The following is an 18,727-nucleotide window of genomic DNA, read 5'->3' on the forward strand; positions in this document are numbered from 1 at the left end:
CCCACATGGATTTTATAGGCTGGTTTTTTTTTTTTTTGAGATTCCTAGTATTGATTTCACTTAAGTACCTAAGTTGAAGTCACATATTCTGAAGGAAAAGCCCAGATAGTGAGTAGATAGTTCATAGATACATAGATTAATACATGGACATTTAATAATGTGTAGACTCTTTAAATATGTAAGCTAGAACACAAGCATGAACTATATATCAGAACAGTATTTAATTTTACAGAAAAAGCATAGTACAAAACTTGAAGGAAAATGCTTACATTTTTATTTAGATAAAATTTGCCAAGTGAGGTGGTGCATGCCTTTAATCCCAGTACTTGGAAGGCAGAGTCAGACAGATCTCTATAAGTTTGAGTCCATTCTGGTCTATGAAGAGAGTTCCAGGATGGCCAGGGCTACACAGGAAAACCCTGTTAAGAAACAAAAACAAAAACAAAAATATTCACAGCTAGGCATAAACATGAGAATATTTATTAATGAGAATAGTTTGTTAAATCCAACACTAACTTAAGAAATTACTGACAGTTCGATTTTAAACAGAGACTACGAGGCTAAAAACTACTGGTGCCACAGTAATCCTGCCAGTGTCGGTGTGAATTTGAGTAAGGAGGCAGCAGAAGAAGGTTGCACTGGTATGTCCTTTGTCTGGGTTGTGACTGACACTATGACACTGAGGCACTGGCAGAATAGATAGATGTAAAATGCACTGGAAGTGAAACTTTCCATAGCTCTTATCTCATCTAAAGTTTATGTCTTTGATATCAAGACACTAAACTCATTGGAATAGGATTGGAATGCCCTAGTGTCTTCTCTTTGTAATAAAATTCATTTGTAAACGATCGGTATATTTTCCCTAAATGGTGGAATTAATTGACCAGTGAAGCATTCTGGGCCTGAAGTCCACTTGCTGTGATGGTTTGTGAATATTGCTCCCATACTTCTACTTGTCATGTGACTTTTCATATTTTAAATTCCCTTATGGTAATTATTCCTGGGTGCTTTTCATAATGTATATCATTGTATTACTCGTTCTCATTTCATTTAATTGTATAAACTGTTTACCCAATGGTGTTCACTACGTGACTTTAAGTCCTTGTACTTTCTGTAGAGCTGGTAATGGTGCCTCTTTGTTTCATAAGATGTTTGGGAAGTTTGATGCCAACAGGGATGGCTGAGCTAGAGTGGTGATGCAGTGACAGTGACATCACCTGTGAGTTCTAGGTGGTAGGTATTATTTCCCTGAAGCAGGAGGAGTCACATGATTGACAGATAAGGGCTGGGGACATATCTCAAAGAAAGACTCTCCTCTTCTACAAAGGAGAAGAGAATAAGCAGAAAATAAGAGTAAGTATACTGTATAATGGACTCAAATAGACCTTGATGGCGTATACAATATGATCCTAATTTTATTGTCACTCTCCATTTTCTGCATTTTACTGTAAATTTCTTTTAAAATATGTTTCATTCTGTATGGGAATTTTGCCTCAATGTATGTCTGTGTGTGCCCTACATGTGTGCCTAGTGCCTAGAAAGGCCAGAAAAGAGTGTCAGACTCCCTGGAACTCAAGTAACACATGTTTGTGAGTGGCCGTGTGGGTGCTGGTGGGGAAATTCAAGCCCTCCCATGACCATCAGTGCTCTCAACTGCAGAAACATCTCTCCAGTCTCCTGTAAGAAGTGAAGAAACGCCTCTTATTCAGGGAGAGAGAAAGGGAGGGAGGGAGGGAGGAAGAGAGAGAGAGAGAGAGAGAGAGAGAGAGAGAGAGAGAGAGAGAGATAGATTGAGATTCTTAATTGTCTTTCCTATGTTTGTGTGGGTGTGTTTTTTTGTTTTTTGATTTTGTGCTTTTTTTTTGAGATTTTTGGATGATAGGGAACAAAGGGATATCAAATCTGTGTGTTTAGGTATCACAAGGGACTGGATCTGTGCTTAAAGGCAAAAAACGAAAACAAAAAGCTCTTACACAAATAAAGCATATACTCACAAAAGACTATATTTTGAAAAATAACATGCATACTTCTTGAGACTTCATTGCAGGCCACTTGTTTCTATATACTAATGAATAAAATTGATTTGATGAAAGACCCATGCCATCAAGGGATTCTGAACACAGGGACTGTTAGTAGTTAACTGTTGCTGTTAATTGCAGGGACAAGCAAATGTTGCCCTTTTGCTCCATCACAATCCCCTGAACCATTCTGTTAGTTTGCTGAGAAATATCTGGGAATCTTTGGCCGCTATTTTCAGGACAGAACTTTGGCTGAAGCTAAGGCCGTGAAAATCAAAAGGGTGTAACTGAACACACCCACTCAACTCACTATTAGTATTCTATGTGTAAGCAACCATGTTTTAAGAAACACGCACTGCTACTTTGTGATGGTTGGATTTTCTGCATTATCATGAAGATGGACTCTCTGATGTATGTTTCCCATTTTCTCTCCCCTGCCTCTTAAGAAACCAATTGCTCTTCATATGCAGGGTTACAAAGTGCCTTTTACTCCATGTTGAATTCATTATTCGAATTATGAGACAGGAAAATCACATTCTAGGATACAGAAAATATGTGGTGTCAGACTACAAATGAATATATTTATATACATGCAGATATATTCAAGCATACATATGTATGTGCACATAGTAAGGTAAGAGTCATAAACACATGTACATACATGGTATAATTTCATTCAGTGTTATAATAGATGTTCGAAGATGAGAAAAACAAACCATTATGTTATGCACATATTTGATGTATATTATCTATTCTTCCTTCTACACTCTAATTGAGGCTGTGGTTAGAGCAAAACTTCTGGTTCAGTTACTGAAGCCATGCACTCTGAGAGCTCACTGGGAAACGATACATGCTCCTATTAAACATTACTTCCCTAAGATCTTTGATGTAAGAAAAAAATTTAAGATCAGAAGGAAGGAGAACAGAGCCTTAGATGCTGAAGGAATACATCCAAGTGTGCAATTGGTCTTTATTAAGTCAAGTCTGTTAAAGAGACTAGGAGAAAGCATTTCTAATTAGAAAGGAGGCAGCCAGGCTCCAAGACAGGCAAATTCAGCATAATGCCAGGAGACACTTAAACTTCCCAGAGCCTCACTTCCGTTGTTTGCAGAAGGGAAGGAAAGAACCAGGGGATGTGTTAGATTCACCTGTTTTCATGTCCAGATAATCCTCATCAGCTACAAAATTGCCTTCTATGCCTTTATCTACTGTCCTCCCTCCCTGTCCAAATCACCTGATGTTCATGTCATGGTGACTGATGTCATCCTATCTGCCATTCATGACAGCATAGATCAACACATCCTAAAGAAACCCCAGGCAAGATTGAGGGGGGCTCCAGCACACTCACCTGAGAGAAGTTAAAGTAACCCTGTTTCCACCACAGCATGGCAGCGAGCACAGCCAGCCCAAGCTCCAACACACTGCAGATCAGCATCAGTGAAAGGACTCCCTAAAATTCAGAAGAGGAGAGGTGGGTGTGACTGAGTCAGCCAAAGCCCTCATGCCTGGGTGGGAGGTGACTGTAGAGATGAAACCATCTCCACCATCAGAGACACCATCAAGAAGGCAAATGAATCCTCCCTAACCTAGAAATGGGGTGCAATCAATGTCTGGTCCTTTCATTCTTTGGAGGAAATGGGTGAAGAAGACAAACTATATCAACACAGCTGTTTCATGCCACTTCTGACTCCTCTTGGGCAGGGATCCCTGACTACACTGTTAACTCAATGAGGGAGCAGAAAGGAGAAGTGACCAACAGGACAAAGCCAACAGCCTGATCTTGTCTCTCTTCTGCTGCCTAGTGTGAGGCTTGGCTAAATATGAATCATTCGTTTCGGCTGGCCTTTGCCACTCACCAAATTTGAATCAAGGGCCTGCCTCTTCGCCTGTTTCATCCCTCAACTGTATCTAACCATCTACCTATCTGCAATGTCCTTTGGGGTGGCCACTCTGTGGTCATCGGGGTGCCCATCATGTCATCATCTCCCTGATCCACCCTCCGGTGCCCCTCTACACGGCCAGTTCTGCCTACTAAGAATTTTACCTTCTGTCACTCTTTTGGAACCTCCCTTTTCCAAAAGCCTCACATTCCTAGAGCTACTAAGTCTCTTTGAGTTGTAAAGGTCCAAACCAAATAAATAAATAAATAAATAAATAAATAAATAAGTGTTTTGAGATGTATAAATGCACATTCTAAATGTCTAAGAATGTGTTTTAAGGTATGGAAATACAACTTGAAAAGGCCTAAGAATGTGATTTAAAGTATAATAAAAAAATGAAAAAAAATGCTTCAGATTCTTTTCCTCACAATGCTAATGATATAATACTTCAGAATTTTAAAAACAAATGGAATTGTCATAAGCTATTAATATAGCTCTGGTAAAATACTGCTATTATTATTATGGTCACAAAATAAAAATTTTGATTTCCTCTGGATGTCTTCTAACTACAGACCTAAAAATGCTTCTCCTTGTGCTAAAAACATCTCTGTGCAATCTATATATCCAGCTCTCTGGAAAGCATGTTAATGCTTTTGACTCAGAATCATTTTGGGGTTAAAAATGATTTGAGATTAAAAGCATTAACATTGTTTACCTCAGCTTTATTCTGCCTTGACTCTTCCCTACCTGTCTGTCACACCAGACACAGCGAAGAATTTTCATAAGATAGAAAAAAGAGCACTATTTTCCCCAGACTAAAAATGTCAATGCAGCCTGAAGTAATACGCACAGTCAGAGCAACCTTGGTGGCGGAGCATTCCCTGAGGTATGAGTCATCGGAAGGTCTGTAGTGAGACTGTTCACTAGGTCTAAGTTTCGGATCGCACTGCTCTGTGGCACGATGCACACCACCGAGGTTGACAGAGAGGATAACAATGCCGATGAACGCAAAGGCCACGCTCATGATGTTCATGGCCAGGCTGCTACCTACCTGAAATGAACAGCAGGCTTCACTTACAACCTCTTTTCCAAAATGTTGCACAAATTCTCTTTATTTGACTTCATTAGCAGCCAAAAGATTAATACTTTATTTCTCTATTCCTCCCAACTCCTAATTGTGACCACTGGAAAGTATAGAGGCCCTGGGTTTTCATCCCTATTTTCCCCATAGATTACATTATCCAAACATCACCACATGTATTGGGCCCAAGGAATGTCTAGGCATGCACAAACCTAAAACTGAAGGGGCGGATAAACAGGATGTCCATGGTGAGAAAGAAAACATTTCCTTGGAAAAATCTTCACCTGTGACATTTAATGAACCCCGATAAAGTAAAACTGGAAAAGTCTCAAAACAGTGTGAACAAAGGAAGAGGAGGGAGAGGAGGAAGAGGAGGAGCAGACACCAGCTGGTTCCCTATCCCTTAACATCTAAATACTACAGTTTGGACGACACATGGCCTGAAACTCATGTATTGAAGACCTAACCCCCAGGTAGATGATACCATGAGTTGTCATAACCAGCAGAAAGTGCCTCCTGACCAAAGGTTGGTTATCTGAGAAGAGCTCATCTTATTCCCTTTTCTTCACAGCTGCCATGTGGTACATGTCTTTGCTTTCTCAGCAGGAGACACTCACCACCTGTTCACAAGCTTGGAATAAATAGATCCACTGAAACTATATTCTACCAATCTTTCAAATATGAGCCCAAATAAACCATTCCTCTTTTTGAGTTCAGTTATCTCAAGAGTTGAAACTGGACACAGCTAATACTGGCTAATATACTCCAAATAGCACATCCTTCCCATCCCCCATCCTTGGATGCACCAACCTCACGGAAAAGGCAGGTGAAACACTTTATTCCTTACACACTACCTCTCTTAGAAGCTCAGACACCTAAAGGTGAGTATGGGGGCATTGCTCCCAGTGTCAGGTAGGCGTTGGTGTATGGAAAGTCTGACAATCGACTAACTAGGACCACATGGGGATGGAGGTAGGCAGAAATCTAGACACGAGACTAAGGATGGTGGTGTTTGTGGAGACTGTGAAGTAAACAAATGGGACTAGCTGTTTGTAACCTGAGGCCACAGTGCCGAGGTCCTTGGACTCTCGATGTTCTTGATCACTCAGTTCCACTGTTCTTATCTCTACATTTATGGTATCAGTGAAATAAACACACTTTTCTCACTAGTGGATTTCTTTCTTCTTCAACTTGTAGAAAATGAAAATTCACTACAATCTGCCTGAAAGCTAAGCTTACAGGGAGGTACTTCCAGTGTGCACCCAGTTGTATTGTACCAGAGTGTGATTTAATTTCAGGTCACTTATATTTTAGACAGATTGTATAAGTCACTCAGAACTTAGAGATTTTGGGTGCTACTTTGTACAAATAGTGACTAAAATCAGACTCCTGGAGGCCTTGAATAATAGTTGCAGTCAGGATGCTGATAGTCTGTATATTTCTAGAACAAACTAGGTTTATTCTGGCACTCTTCTGCAGCCTCTATAAAAGGACATTGTTCAGTGTTGGTTAAGCATCTTTCATGAGCCTTACTCTACTTACAGACTACCTATTTCTCAGTTGCTGTTAGTCATGGCATTTTACCACAGCAACAGAGAAGTAATTAATACTCTGGGTATTTGGGAGACTGGATCAGTCAGCTCTTACTAATTAAGTCCCCAAACTCTTGCATTACATGGCATTCTCTTCCATGACTTCCTGAATCAACTCCTTGAGGAATGTGAACTGACTGATGACTAGGTGAGTCTACAGATTTCAAAAGCTTCTTCCTACAGTCCAGCTTTCTTCTCCTCATGACTTTAGTTTTTCCTCTGGAAAAGGTGAAAAGTAGGTAAAGATGAATCCCTTAGCTAAAAAAAAAAAAAAAGTACTGAGATTTTTAGAATTCAAAATGTATATGCAGTTCCAGCAAAAAACATCACCTTTATGATATAGATGAGAGATGATTCTCTAATGGGCATTTTGTATGGGAATTCTCACAGATTTTAAGTGGTGAGATTATAGAGTAAACACACAGCAAATACAACTCCTTTACACTAAGACATTAGTTTCACTTCTGAAGAGGAAAACCTGAAAACTTGTGCTAGACTTTTCATTGCCATGACGAAGCACATCATATAAGCAACTCAAACAAAAAGTATATCTGTCTCAGTTTCAGAAGCTTAGGTGGCCATCATGGGACTCCTGTGGCAGAATAGAACAGATATTAGTCATGGTCATAGGCATTGTCATGGTGGTCAGGAAGCCTAGTGAAAGGATGTCTGTGCTAGGCACATTTCAATTTCTCCTTTATTCCATATGGCTTTTACCTTATGGGATAGAAGCACCCCATTTTGGAAATGGAACAGCCACAGAGGTATGCTTTATTAATTTCCTAAGCGTTTCTCAGTCCATCCAAGTTGATGGTCAAGATTAATCATCATAGCCTGTTGCCTATACAATGGCATCATCAGAAATCACGATTTCTACATGAGATTCCTAGGCACTGGTGTCAGACGTCAGTCACCCTGTGATTTTGGTCACCATGATGAAAAGAAGGTGCCTCTATACTGGGATATGGAGAACCCAGAATCAGCTCACAGATAGAATAGGTCCTCACTGTAGAGCCTGGCCCTGATGTGTGCCCTCGGAGTGTCATGCTCCTCAGGGTTGGTGAATGGCTCTTGTACTCACCCAAGCCTTTGTTGACTTTGTCTCGGTGATGATGGACAGAATTCCAGAGATGATAAACTGCTCAGACAAGAAGAAAGCACTGTCAGCTCAGTTTATGTGTACAGTTAACCACAGTTTACTCTCTGGTGTGTATGACAGACTCTCCTGGAACAAATGACAAATGACACATACACAGGTTCACAGAGGTGTCTCTTTTCCCATGTACTATTTAGAAAACACAAGAAAAAGTAGACAAGAGCAGAAATCTATCCCAGTAAAATTCATAAAGACTTTTAAGAGATAGCAAAAACACATTTTGTTAATTGGAAAGGAAAAGTTGGAATTAGATGATTTTAGAGCCTCGAGCAACTGGACTATAGGGAGAGAGAATGGAAAATATCTGTGAAGTATTTGTCTTTCCTTTCATTAATAGAAATTTGACACTCTGATTTGCATATATAAACTATGCAAATTTCTCTCAATAAATCTCACTTGAATGCGTTGAAGTAACTTTTTAACGTGCAACTTTCAACATGCTAGTATTTTAGTGAGGAGTTTTGCAGCTACATCTTTTGGGATGTTGGCCTGTGTTTTTCATTTCCTGTCATGGTCTTGGCATCAACATAATGCTGGTGTCCTAACATGAGTCTGGAAAAGTACCTCTTTCTTTTATGCTTTTGTAATAACAAGAGAGATTTGCCCTAGTTTTTTTTTTTATAAAGGAAAATGATAAGTTATTGACAAACATGGTAGAAAAGAAATGAGACTTTCAGTAACTGGTCCTCAAAATGAGAACCAGATAAATGAGAACAAAATGAAGGAAAAGGTTGCATTGTGTAACGAGCACTTTATGGTGAGGATAGAAAAGGAAAGCAACAGCACTGGCCTTGAAACCACATCGACATCGTGATCAGAGCTAAGTAAACAGTGAAATGATGCATATAGTACACACCCTTTGTGGAACCTGACAGTATGGCAAGGCAGTGCTGTCATTGTCACCTTAACAGTCACTGCTCTGTGCTCAATGAAAGATTAACAAGATATCTAAGTGCCTCCATCAAAGCCCGATCCTAAGAACGAGTGCTCCTTCCTGTGTGTCATTGCACTCTACAGAAATTTCTAGATCATTTGGATCCTACTTCTTGGACTTTTCCCTAAACCTAAGAGACCACTCTAAACTCACCATAGGTCAATAGGTGAGCTGAAAAGGTGATAGTCAAAAGAAATGTTTATTTGAAATAGATGAAAAAAATCTTCAGAATGACATAACCTTGGCCCTCCTACACTAAGACTTTCTGTGGATGACAGAGAGGAGAAGGAGATCTACCATCAACCCCTTGGTCCCAGTAGACAGAAATGCAGCCAGGTGACATCTCCCTTCTCTGTCCTCCACACCTTACTCTCTACAGAAGTCTACTTACAAACAAAGCTCCTACAAATGGGTAGCCAGATTTTAACAGGGCAGAGAAGTCTGAGGTAATACGTTCTTTGCGGGGAACAGAAGCCAAAATGATGCCCAGACTCAACACCACCACACCACACATGATCTGGATTGCCTGTTGAAAGAAGAGAGATGAGAGATTAAACCAGCAATGAGCAGTGAGACCTCTCCACTCCTCCCAAAGTGTTCATGCATGGTCACTTTCTACAATATCCTAGTGGGCAAACACACACACACACACACACACACACACACACACACACACACACACACACAGTAAAAGATCAAGGGTGAGAGAGGAAAATTCATTCTGGAGGGTATGAGGTTCTTCCAACTTCAGGCCACCTTCAGGCATTACTGTCCATGAGCCCTTTGCCTGCTCAAGGCCCTTCCTAGCAGCCCTTGTCCAGTGATGAGCTGTGAGTCCATGGTTAGCAAGTCTCTTGCTCCCTCTTGGGGGAAGAAGAGGCATCTGAAGGCCCTCGCACAATGACCATTGGAATGTGGAAGCCTCTCCCCACATCACTCAGAGTCCACAGAGCACCACACAGCCAGGCTATCTGGCCAGCTCCATGGCACCTTCAGGCCAGGTGGCCATTCTGGGCATCCCCCGCCTCTATGTTGAAGGGGAAATTTGTCTTCCTGACATCCTCCTTCACCTCACGGACTCACAGCTCTTGTAATTTTGATTAAGTGATTTTCTAAGCTTCTGCTATGTGTACTTCAGAGGAATCCAGAGGGCTGCATGCCCAAGGCAAGGCATCAGTTTCATTAAGTTCTGAAACTGAATAACACAAAGGCCCTTGAAGATAGTGTTAGAGCAGACAACACTGAGGTGCAGCTCCACTGATCCTCCCAGCACCAAACATGTGTTCTTCTTATCTCCTTCCTTTACCAAACACGTCCATTTAGTAAGTCCAGGATGAGCACAGAGAGGCAAACCAATGGTCTTTTTGTATTGTCTCTTCTCACTAGTGAGGAGAAGGCTGGTCTACACTATGAGAGCACCTAGATTGTACCTACAAATTATTTTCATAAGGAAAATACTAGCAAGTGCTCTCCAAACAGAAAGGCAAAACAAAAACTGAATTAAACAACAAAATCCCAATGATGCATTGAAGGAGATGATGGGAGTTTGTTCCTTCTAAGTACATGACATTAAGGGCAATTACTTGCCAATTTTGTAGCAAGTTTTAGTGATGTAAGCAGCTGGCCAAGGGCTTCCACGGATCCACAGACCACTCTGTAACCACTCTGTCTAAACCGAAGGTTTCCTACACCCTAAATCTATTTCTAGTTCTAATATACACAGTCTCCTCCTCTGCCCTCCACAAACCCCAGGGATTTCAGAGTGGGATTTACCGCCAACACTTTGACCTCTGCCTTTAGATGTTTCATCAGGCTGTCTTGCCCCTGGGGAGCAGGCTGGGGTTTGTCTGCTTGGGGAATGTTGATTCCACTTGGAGAAATCACCATCACATTCTCATTGGCCACTACTTGTGGAATCATGATGGCGCTCCCACAGCTGGAAAAGAAAATGGAGTCAGCTCTTAAAGAGAACTGTGCTCACTAGAGTGGTTTGTTTTTTGTTTTATGATTGTTTTGATGTGGTAGGATGTTTTGTTTTCTATGTTTTTAATTTGCCTAGTTATTTTCTAAAGAAAGAGAGGCAGAGAAAGGAGGTTTGAACTTAGTTAGATAGGGAAGATGTAGGAGGCGATGGGGAAGGGAAACCATGATCAGAATATATTGGACAGATTTTCAATAAGAAAAAAATGCTTTGACTCTGAATACAAACCAGCAACAACAACCAAACAAAACAAACCATGCCCCAGTGTCTTCCTCCACCTCCCAGACTGCCCTACTGAGCATTCTTGCCCTGTTCTTTGGCAGAAGAAACTGGTGGTACAGAGAAATGAAACCCCACTACACTTGGATTCATGAGCTCTTTCCCCCAACGTTAAACACAGCCTGCTGATTTTAGAGAATGAATCCATCACAGGAAGGGACAGGCTGAGTCTCCAGACGTTCCTGTGTCCATACCCAAATGTTCACACAAAATTTGCAAAATGTAGCTCTGGCTCTTCCCTCGATTCAATATACTCAAGAGCATAGTTTTTATTCATTGATTTCCACTCTGTGGTTACTCATGAGATACTAAAATTCAACCTTCAGTGCTTTCCAAGTCATGCTACATACCACTTAAAATACTTAATACAATTTGCTTGCCTTGTGTGTCTAATAGCACCATTTTTTAGAATTAGTACTTCATATTTTGACATAGTTTTGCCGATGGGACCTTGCAATATTTTTAAAACTCAGAGCAATCCTAGCACCATCATGGCAACTCACTACCATCTGTAACTCTAATTCCTGGGTAGCCAACACCCTCTCTGGTCTCTTTGGGTACCAGAATGCACGTGGCACACAGACATACAAGCAGACAAAACACCTATACATATAAAAGATCCAGTAATCCGTAGTGTTCTCTCAGCTCTTTCATTAAGGTGTGAATTCTGGTTATTAACATTCCCTGGATCACTGTGCCTTCATCTGTGAAAGAGTGCCTTGGGCACAATTGCTTCCAAGCTTCTTTCTGATCTTCGAGATACTAAGAGTCTTTCCAGTGTCTTCACTGATGAACATCTGCATCAGCAGTTTCAGCTCATGGCCTGCGTGTCTCCTAAATGAAGGCAAGGATGCTTTGAGACCTAGTCCAGCTCACACTCCATCTCAGGAGCAGACTAAGCATGTTAGGCTGGGTGCCTCAGTCTCCATCCCATGTATCTGCACCAAACTCTGCATGGAGCAGATATTGTCTTATCTGGTGGATTATTGAAGTAGTATGTGGGAGACAGAGATTAACACTATGAAAGAAGACTATTAAGAGTGTGTGAGAAATGATCAGTCAACAATCTAAATATTGCCTTCAGGTTTTTGATGTCCTGGGGATAGAGAAAGAATAGAAAATAAAACAACTTCATATGGTGCTTGGTCGGGGCCTTCTTAAAGCCTTTATCTTTTCTTTGATATATTATTATTTTATTTTTGAGAATTTCATACTTGAGTACTGTATTTATATAATTTTCACCCCTCTCCTCTTCCCTCCAACTTGTCCCATGTTCCTGTACTCCCTTTCATATTGATGACCTCTTTCCTTTAAATATTATTGTTATAGATGCATATGTATACACACACACACACACACACACACACACACAGAGTTGGCTTCATTTAATGTTGCTCATATGTGTATGTTTTTAGAGTTGAACACTTAGGATTGGCTCACTCAACAGGGAGCTGGTTGCTGGAGAAGACTGGTCCTCCCTCTCTAGTAACCAGTAACTGCCTAAAGATTTTCATCTAAAGGTGAACACGGCAAGATACCCTGAAGAACACAGTAGTGGCACTTATGCCTCGTGGGTAGCCACAAGCTATCTAAATGGCCTTGAAGGATACTCACTAGGAGGAAATTCATGCCTGGTACTGTACACCTAACCGCGACCTGTGGCTGGTGAGGTCACAGACCCTGGAGGAGGAGCTATTGCTGCCACTTTAACAAACTTTTGTCTTTTCCTTGTCCTTATTCTTTGCATCAAAAACCGCCCCCTAAAGTACATTTAGCTGTGCACTGAACCCCAATTCAAAGCACTAGTGTGTGTAGTGAAAGTTGTTCTCATTTTTTTCACTGGGATGTCCTAGATTCATCCAGTAAATTAAAAGCCATCATGCTGAAAGCTTAGGAAGACAAATCTCTGTAGCTACCTTCTTCCAGCCTGAAACCCTGCTGTTTGTGTCTGATAAGGGTCAGGCTCTGGGAACCAGTGGCCACCCCATACCCAACAGCTCACTCAGCTTAAATTTGCATGCTTCTTCTAGCATCTTTCAAAATTATAAAGGATGTGATACGTATTTCTGAAAAAACACAGCTACTTCCTGTTTTTTTGTATAAAGACTTTTAACTGACTTTTGATTCCTTAACCAGAGTGTGTATATTGATTGTGAAATATACTCAAAAGAAGTGTCTCCCATTCACAGATTTTTAACAAGAAAATAATATTGTTTATTGTTGTGATAAGTTTAAAAGTGTACTTTAAAAAAACTCTCAAAAATATAAACAAAAATCTATAATATATAAAAGTTTGTATGGCCCACTATTTGGTAAATTAACTATTACTAAAAAGCAAAAGCAAAATTTAAAAAGCAGACATACCAAACTAAAACAAACACACAATTTTAAAGAATTAACATTCTCAGACTAAAAAATCCTAATATTGCTGTTACAAGTGTTTTTCTAGAGAACTGTGTATATAATTTAAATGTGTTAAGTGTGTGTGAAACCTCATTGTTGGATACTCATCATGAAATCATAATTATTACATAGCAACAATGAACAAAGAGCTTTTCTAGGTCTAAGAAGCATCTAGGAAAAGCCTATTTTCTAAGACAAACTCAACTACAGTCTTTTATTGCATAATCTCGTTTGCCTAAGGAACCTAAGTTTTTTGACATTAAATCAAAATAGTCTCCCCATATTACTTGATGTTGGGTGATTATAAACAAAGGGGATTTATTTAATTCATTATTTGGGGAGCATAGCAGAAAGTATGACCACAGAAACTGACAGCTCTCCTGAAGGTTTCCAGCTAAGAAACAATGTAAACGGTAACGCTGGAAACGAGAGAGGTTAATATTGCGTGGCAAGATAGAAAGAGTGACAAGGCTCATAACTGTCTTGCTTCGCATAGGTAATAACCAAGCTCACATCTTCATCTCTTCTGAGGACAATGCTTCCAGCGACCTACCCTACCAGTGGGCCTGCCTCTTAGAGCAGTGGTCCTCAACCTTCCTAACGGCTCAGCCCTTTAATACAGTTCCCATTGTTGCGGTGACCACCCAACCATAAAATTATTTTCACTGCTACTTCATAACTGTACTTATGCTAATGCTGTGAGTTTTAATGTAAATAACCGTGTTTTCAGATAGTCTTAGGTGACCCCTGTGAAAAGGCCAATCAACCCCTAAAAGGAAGCCAGGGCAGGTACATGGAGAAACCGCGTCTTGGAGAAAAGATAGAAAAAAGCAATTTGGGGATGAAGATTGTTAGTAAAGTAAGGTTAAAATGTTTTTTTGTTGTTGTTGTTGTTGGTAGTGTTGACTTAGAAAATCTTGGGGAACAATTTGTAGTTCAGAAGGCATACTCTTGATAACTGAGGGAGGGATTTTTTGAGGTCAGGGTACGTGAACAACCCTAGCCTGAAATCTGCTTTCAATTTCATCTTCCCTCAAAGCTGCTTGTGCGATCCTGTGGAAGTGCTCAGTGTGTCTCACTCCAGTGCATGCCCTCCCCATGGCAGATCATCCCTGGACTGGCGCCCTGTGATATACACTTATGCTCATGTTATTTGTGCTTCTGCTTAGGTCTGGAGAAGCTTTCAAAGATGTGCTATGACAGTTGTTTCAGTTTTACTACTTTGGGAATGCCAAGGGCTTGGGAAAAAAAAAAACAGATAATGCTCCTGTTTATACCTCTAAGGCTTTAAAAGATGGTGTTTGGCTTCCAATATCTGACAGTCCACTGGCATTCCCGATAGTCCCCATGGACAGGCTATTGTAGAGAGGGCACATCACACTTTAAACACTCAAATATTTAAGCTACAAAATAAAGATTTCAAATATTCATGCCCTTATTATAAACGATGCTTTATATGTTATTAATTATAAAATGTTACAGAACAAAGTATAAATCTTTAAAAAACATTAAAAAGTATAATTAACTCCTAAGCTTCTAAAAAAAATAAAAAGACCTACTAACCAGACACTGGAAAGGACCAGAATCTTTATTCCAGGAGAATCTTTGCTGTGTTTCCACTGGATGCTGATGCACCTTTGTGGGCGACAGACCGGTTGACTGTGGCGGGACTTCTCCCACTGTCTCAGAAGCAGAAACATTTGCTTCTGCCACTTCCTGCCCGCCCACCTCAGCCATCATTAGTGCGTGGATGTGCACGCGGACGATTTAAAGTAGAAATGACTGGTTTTTTAAATATAAAAATTTATATTTCTGATTCTTTTAAGACCTTTATAAGATTGCCTTTTAAGGTAAATAATACAACAATTGATCCTTTCATTGTAACCACAAATTGCAGCCTGACAATAAGAGAAACTGGCTGAGAAAATTATATTTTTTGCTTATAGTTTGCTAGTCTATAACAAGTTGCTTATTTACAAATATATGTGAGTTCTCGGGAATAATTTGTTTTCATGTGTAATACTTAAAGCTTTTGACCATGTGGTATTATTGGGGAACATGATTTCTCCTTACACCTATACTGATTGTAGTTGTTCAGTTGGAGACAAATAAAATGGAGCCATTTGCAATTTTTGTATTGCCTGAATGATTTTGCTGAGATATATGAGCTGCGGAAAAAAAAAAGTTGGACCTCTGCTCCATTCACCATCCATTAAATGTATGAGTGAAATGGTTGGAGCTTTGCTCCATAAACCAAGTATATGTATTTGTGTGTGTGTGTGTGTATGTATGTATGTATGTATGTATGTATGTATGTATGTACATACATGTCTGAAGTTGTTGGAGTTTGTTGTACTTTGCTTTGCTTCATTCTCATTCTCTCTCTCTCTCTCTCTCTCTCTCTCTCTCTCTCTCTCTCTCTCTGTTTCTTTCTCTCCTCTTCCCCCACTGGGCCCAGAAAGTTTCTCTGTCCCAGAGCCTTTCTCACTGGTCCCAGTGCGTCTGTCTCCCCAAGCCCACAGAGAGTTCCCTGCCGTCCTCCAGGAGTAAGTACTTCCCAGGCCCTAGAGAATCAAGCTTTGTTCCCTCAGAGAAAAGTCTGGTGAGTGATCAATGCCACCATCATGTCCTGCCTCGGTTTACGCTGTTGGTGTCAAAGCTGGTCTTTGATATCTGATGCCTGGAACAGGCACCTGAGTAAAATATGCTCCCTATTTGGGGCATTGAGTGGAATTTCACACGTAGGATGCTGAAGGATTCCCACCTGCCAGGCTAGGACAGGTGAGCAATCTAAGATGATTCTTGTGTGATTGTGTGCTATCTTTTCCCTTACCATGGGACAGAATGAATCTAAGGACAGAAAACTGTTTATTGATAGGATTCAACATGTACTTTAGAAAGGAGAAACTAATGAAAATGCTAGTTTGCTTACAGATTTTCCTCCATTTTGTGCAGTCACACAGCCCCTGGTTCCCACTCCAGGCAAGTTTAGATGTAGAAAGACAGGACGCACTAGGAATAGATGTTAAATCTGGTGCACTGAGAATGGAGGAGCCAAGGAAATGCCTGCTGCTGCATTTTCTATTTGGATGTGCTTAGTCAGGCACTAGCAAGTGATAAGGAGCCTGTGTCTGCTCCAGAGCTGGCTGCTCCCTGTCCCCAGGAAGGAACTCCCTTGTTGTCACCTTAGCAGGCATCTAAAAATAATACTTTCCTTTTGATAAAGAGTCTCAAGGGAGATAGCTCAGCAGAGGAGAGTGATGGATCAGGAGAGGAGAAACTGACTTTTGGAGAAGAGTTTAGCTTGGAAGAAGAGGCAGCAAAGTAGCATTCTTATGACTGGCCTCCCAGGCCATGTCTGGCCATAAGCCATCTCCTAAGACCTCCTGAGAAATGTAAAACAAAAACAAAAACAACCCAAAAACCCACAGGGGCCTATTGTGGTCACCCTGCTTTGCTGGGTGAACCACTGGGGTGTTTTATCATTTATACACTCTAAATAATTTCTTGGAGATGTAAATTAGATTTGTCCCTTCCTAAAAATAACTATAGCTAAATTGAAGCCTTTATTTGCCAATCTCCACAGGGAAACTGACTTAAAGTCATTAGGAGAATTGACTCCTAGAACTAAGGAAGGCTTCATTAACCCTTTTAGAACCAGATCAGCCCTGCTGGTCCATAGCACTGATGTTTACAGATGGCTTTGCCTTGGGTCTTGGGTCAGGCTGCTTTAATTCTTGATGGTCAAAAATAGTCTTTCTCCATGCAAGAAACACCTACAAAGCGGGTGGAGCTGATAGCAGTAATTATGATCTTTAAGAAATGAAAGTAGCACTTTAATCTGTATACTAACTCACAATATGTGGTCAGCTTTTCCCCTCCTACTGAAACTGCACAACTTCCCTCTGGTCATTCCACTCTACTTGGCTAGCTCTCAGAGCTACAAGCCTGGCCTCAGTCTAGGATTTGTCCTTTCTTTCTGGGGCACCTTGGAGCTCATGCTATGCTTCCTGGTCCTGTGCATGAAGGTAAGAGTAAAGTTGATTCCCTGACAGAAGCTCATGCTTTCTCTATGGAGGCAGCTCAGCAGAGCCCTGCACTACATCATCAACCCTGCTGCACTCTGCTTTCAGTTTCATCTTCCCTTCAAAGATGCTTGTAAGATCCTGTGCTCAGTGTGTCCCATCCCAGTGCATGCTCTCCCCATGGCAGCTCATTCCTGGGGTTGATGATCCTGTGATTTATATTTATATTAAAATAATGTGCTTCTTCTATATCCAGAGAAGTTTTCAAAAGTGTGGTACAATATTTGTTTTACAAGTTTGGGAATGCCAAGGGCTTGGAAAAAACAGATAATGCTCCTGTTTATACCTCTAAGGCTTTTAAAAGATGGTGTTTGGCTTCCAATATCTGACAGTCTACTGGCATTCCTTATAGTCCCCAAGGACAGGCTATTGTAGAGAAAGCACATCACACTTTAAACACTCAAATATTTAAGTTACAAATTAACGATTTCAAATATTCACCTTCTCATGATAGTTTAAACCATGCTTTATATGTTATTAATCATAAGATGTTGTAGAACCCTGTATAAGTATTTTTAAAAACATTAAAAATATAATTAACTCCTAAACTTCTAATAAAATAAAAAGACCTACTAACCAGGCACTGGAAAGGACCAGATGTTTTATTCCAGGAGAGCTTTGCTTGTGTGTTTCCACAGGACGCTGATCCACTTCTATGTGTGCCAGATTGATTGACTGTGGCAGAATTTCCCTCACTGACTCAGAGGCAAAGAGTTTCGATTCTTCCACTTCCTCCCCACCCACCTCAGCCATCATTAATGGAGGGACAGGCACTCTGAGGATTTAAAGTAGAAGTGACTGTTTCTTTATATGAAAGTACAGATTTGTGATACTTATAAGGTTTTTATAAGATTACTCTTTAAGATAAAAAAAAAATAAAACAATTGATCCACAAATTGCAACCTGCTAGTAAGGGAAACTGGCTTGCTTACACTTTGTTAGTCTCTAACAAGTTGCATAGTTATCAACGTATGGGGGTATTTGGGTATATGTTTTCATACATAGTACTTAAAGATTTTGATCATGTGAGGGTATTGGGGAACATATTTGTTCTATATATGCTTTTTGTAATTGTTCATTTAAATAAAAATAGAATGTAACTATATTTTAATTTTTGTACTGCTTGAAAGATTTTTCATGGATATATAACATTTGGAAGAAAAAAAGAAATTGTTGGAGTTTTCCTCTATCCACCATCCACCATATGTACGTGTATGTTTGAAGTTGTTGGCGCTTTGCTCCATCCACCCAATATATTTATGTTTATGTGTATGTGTATGAGTGAAATTGGTTAGAGCTTTGTTCCATCCACCATATG

The 18,727-nt window shown here is 40.3% G+C and overlaps 1 protein-coding gene across 4 annotated transcripts; it reads right to left on the reverse strand.

Moving 5' to 3' along the window:
* Positions 1-251: 251 nt before the first annotated feature.
* LOC311592535 (membrane-spanning 4-domains subfamily A member 6B-like) lies at positions 252-18,109 on the reverse strand. Of its 4 annotated transcripts, none has more exons than XM_084773060.1 (7): positions 14,888-15,009; positions 10,435-10,597; positions 9,053-9,187; positions 7,653-7,709; positions 4,749-4,949; positions 3,367-3,468; positions 252-419 (listed from the first exon to the last, which is right to left on the reverse strand). In XM_084773060.1, the coding sequence occupies exons 2-7, from the start codon at positions 10,579-10,581 to the stop codon at positions 405-407; spliced, it is 657 nt and encodes a 218-aa protein (XP_084629186.1). In that variant the 5' UTR covers positions 10,582-10,597; positions 14,888-15,009; the 3' UTR covers positions 252-404. The 4 variants fall into 4 exon arrangements, with proteins under 4 accessions (XP_084629186.1, XP_084629185.1, XP_084629184.1 ...); XM_084773059.1 differs by lacking the exon at positions 252-419 and adding an exon at positions 465-2,555 and having other exon boundaries at positions 4,749-4,945; positions 7,649-7,709; XM_084773058.1 differs by lacking the exon at positions 252-419 and adding an exon at positions 469-2,555.
* Positions 18,110-18,727: the final 618 nt, after the last annotated feature.

Source organism: Acomys minous (genome assembly GCF_964271855.1).
Source record: "Acomys minous genome assembly, chromosome: 2".
In the NCBI taxonomy this organism is placed as follows: Eukaryota; Metazoa; Chordata; class Mammalia; order Rodentia; family Muridae; genus Acomys; species Acomys minous.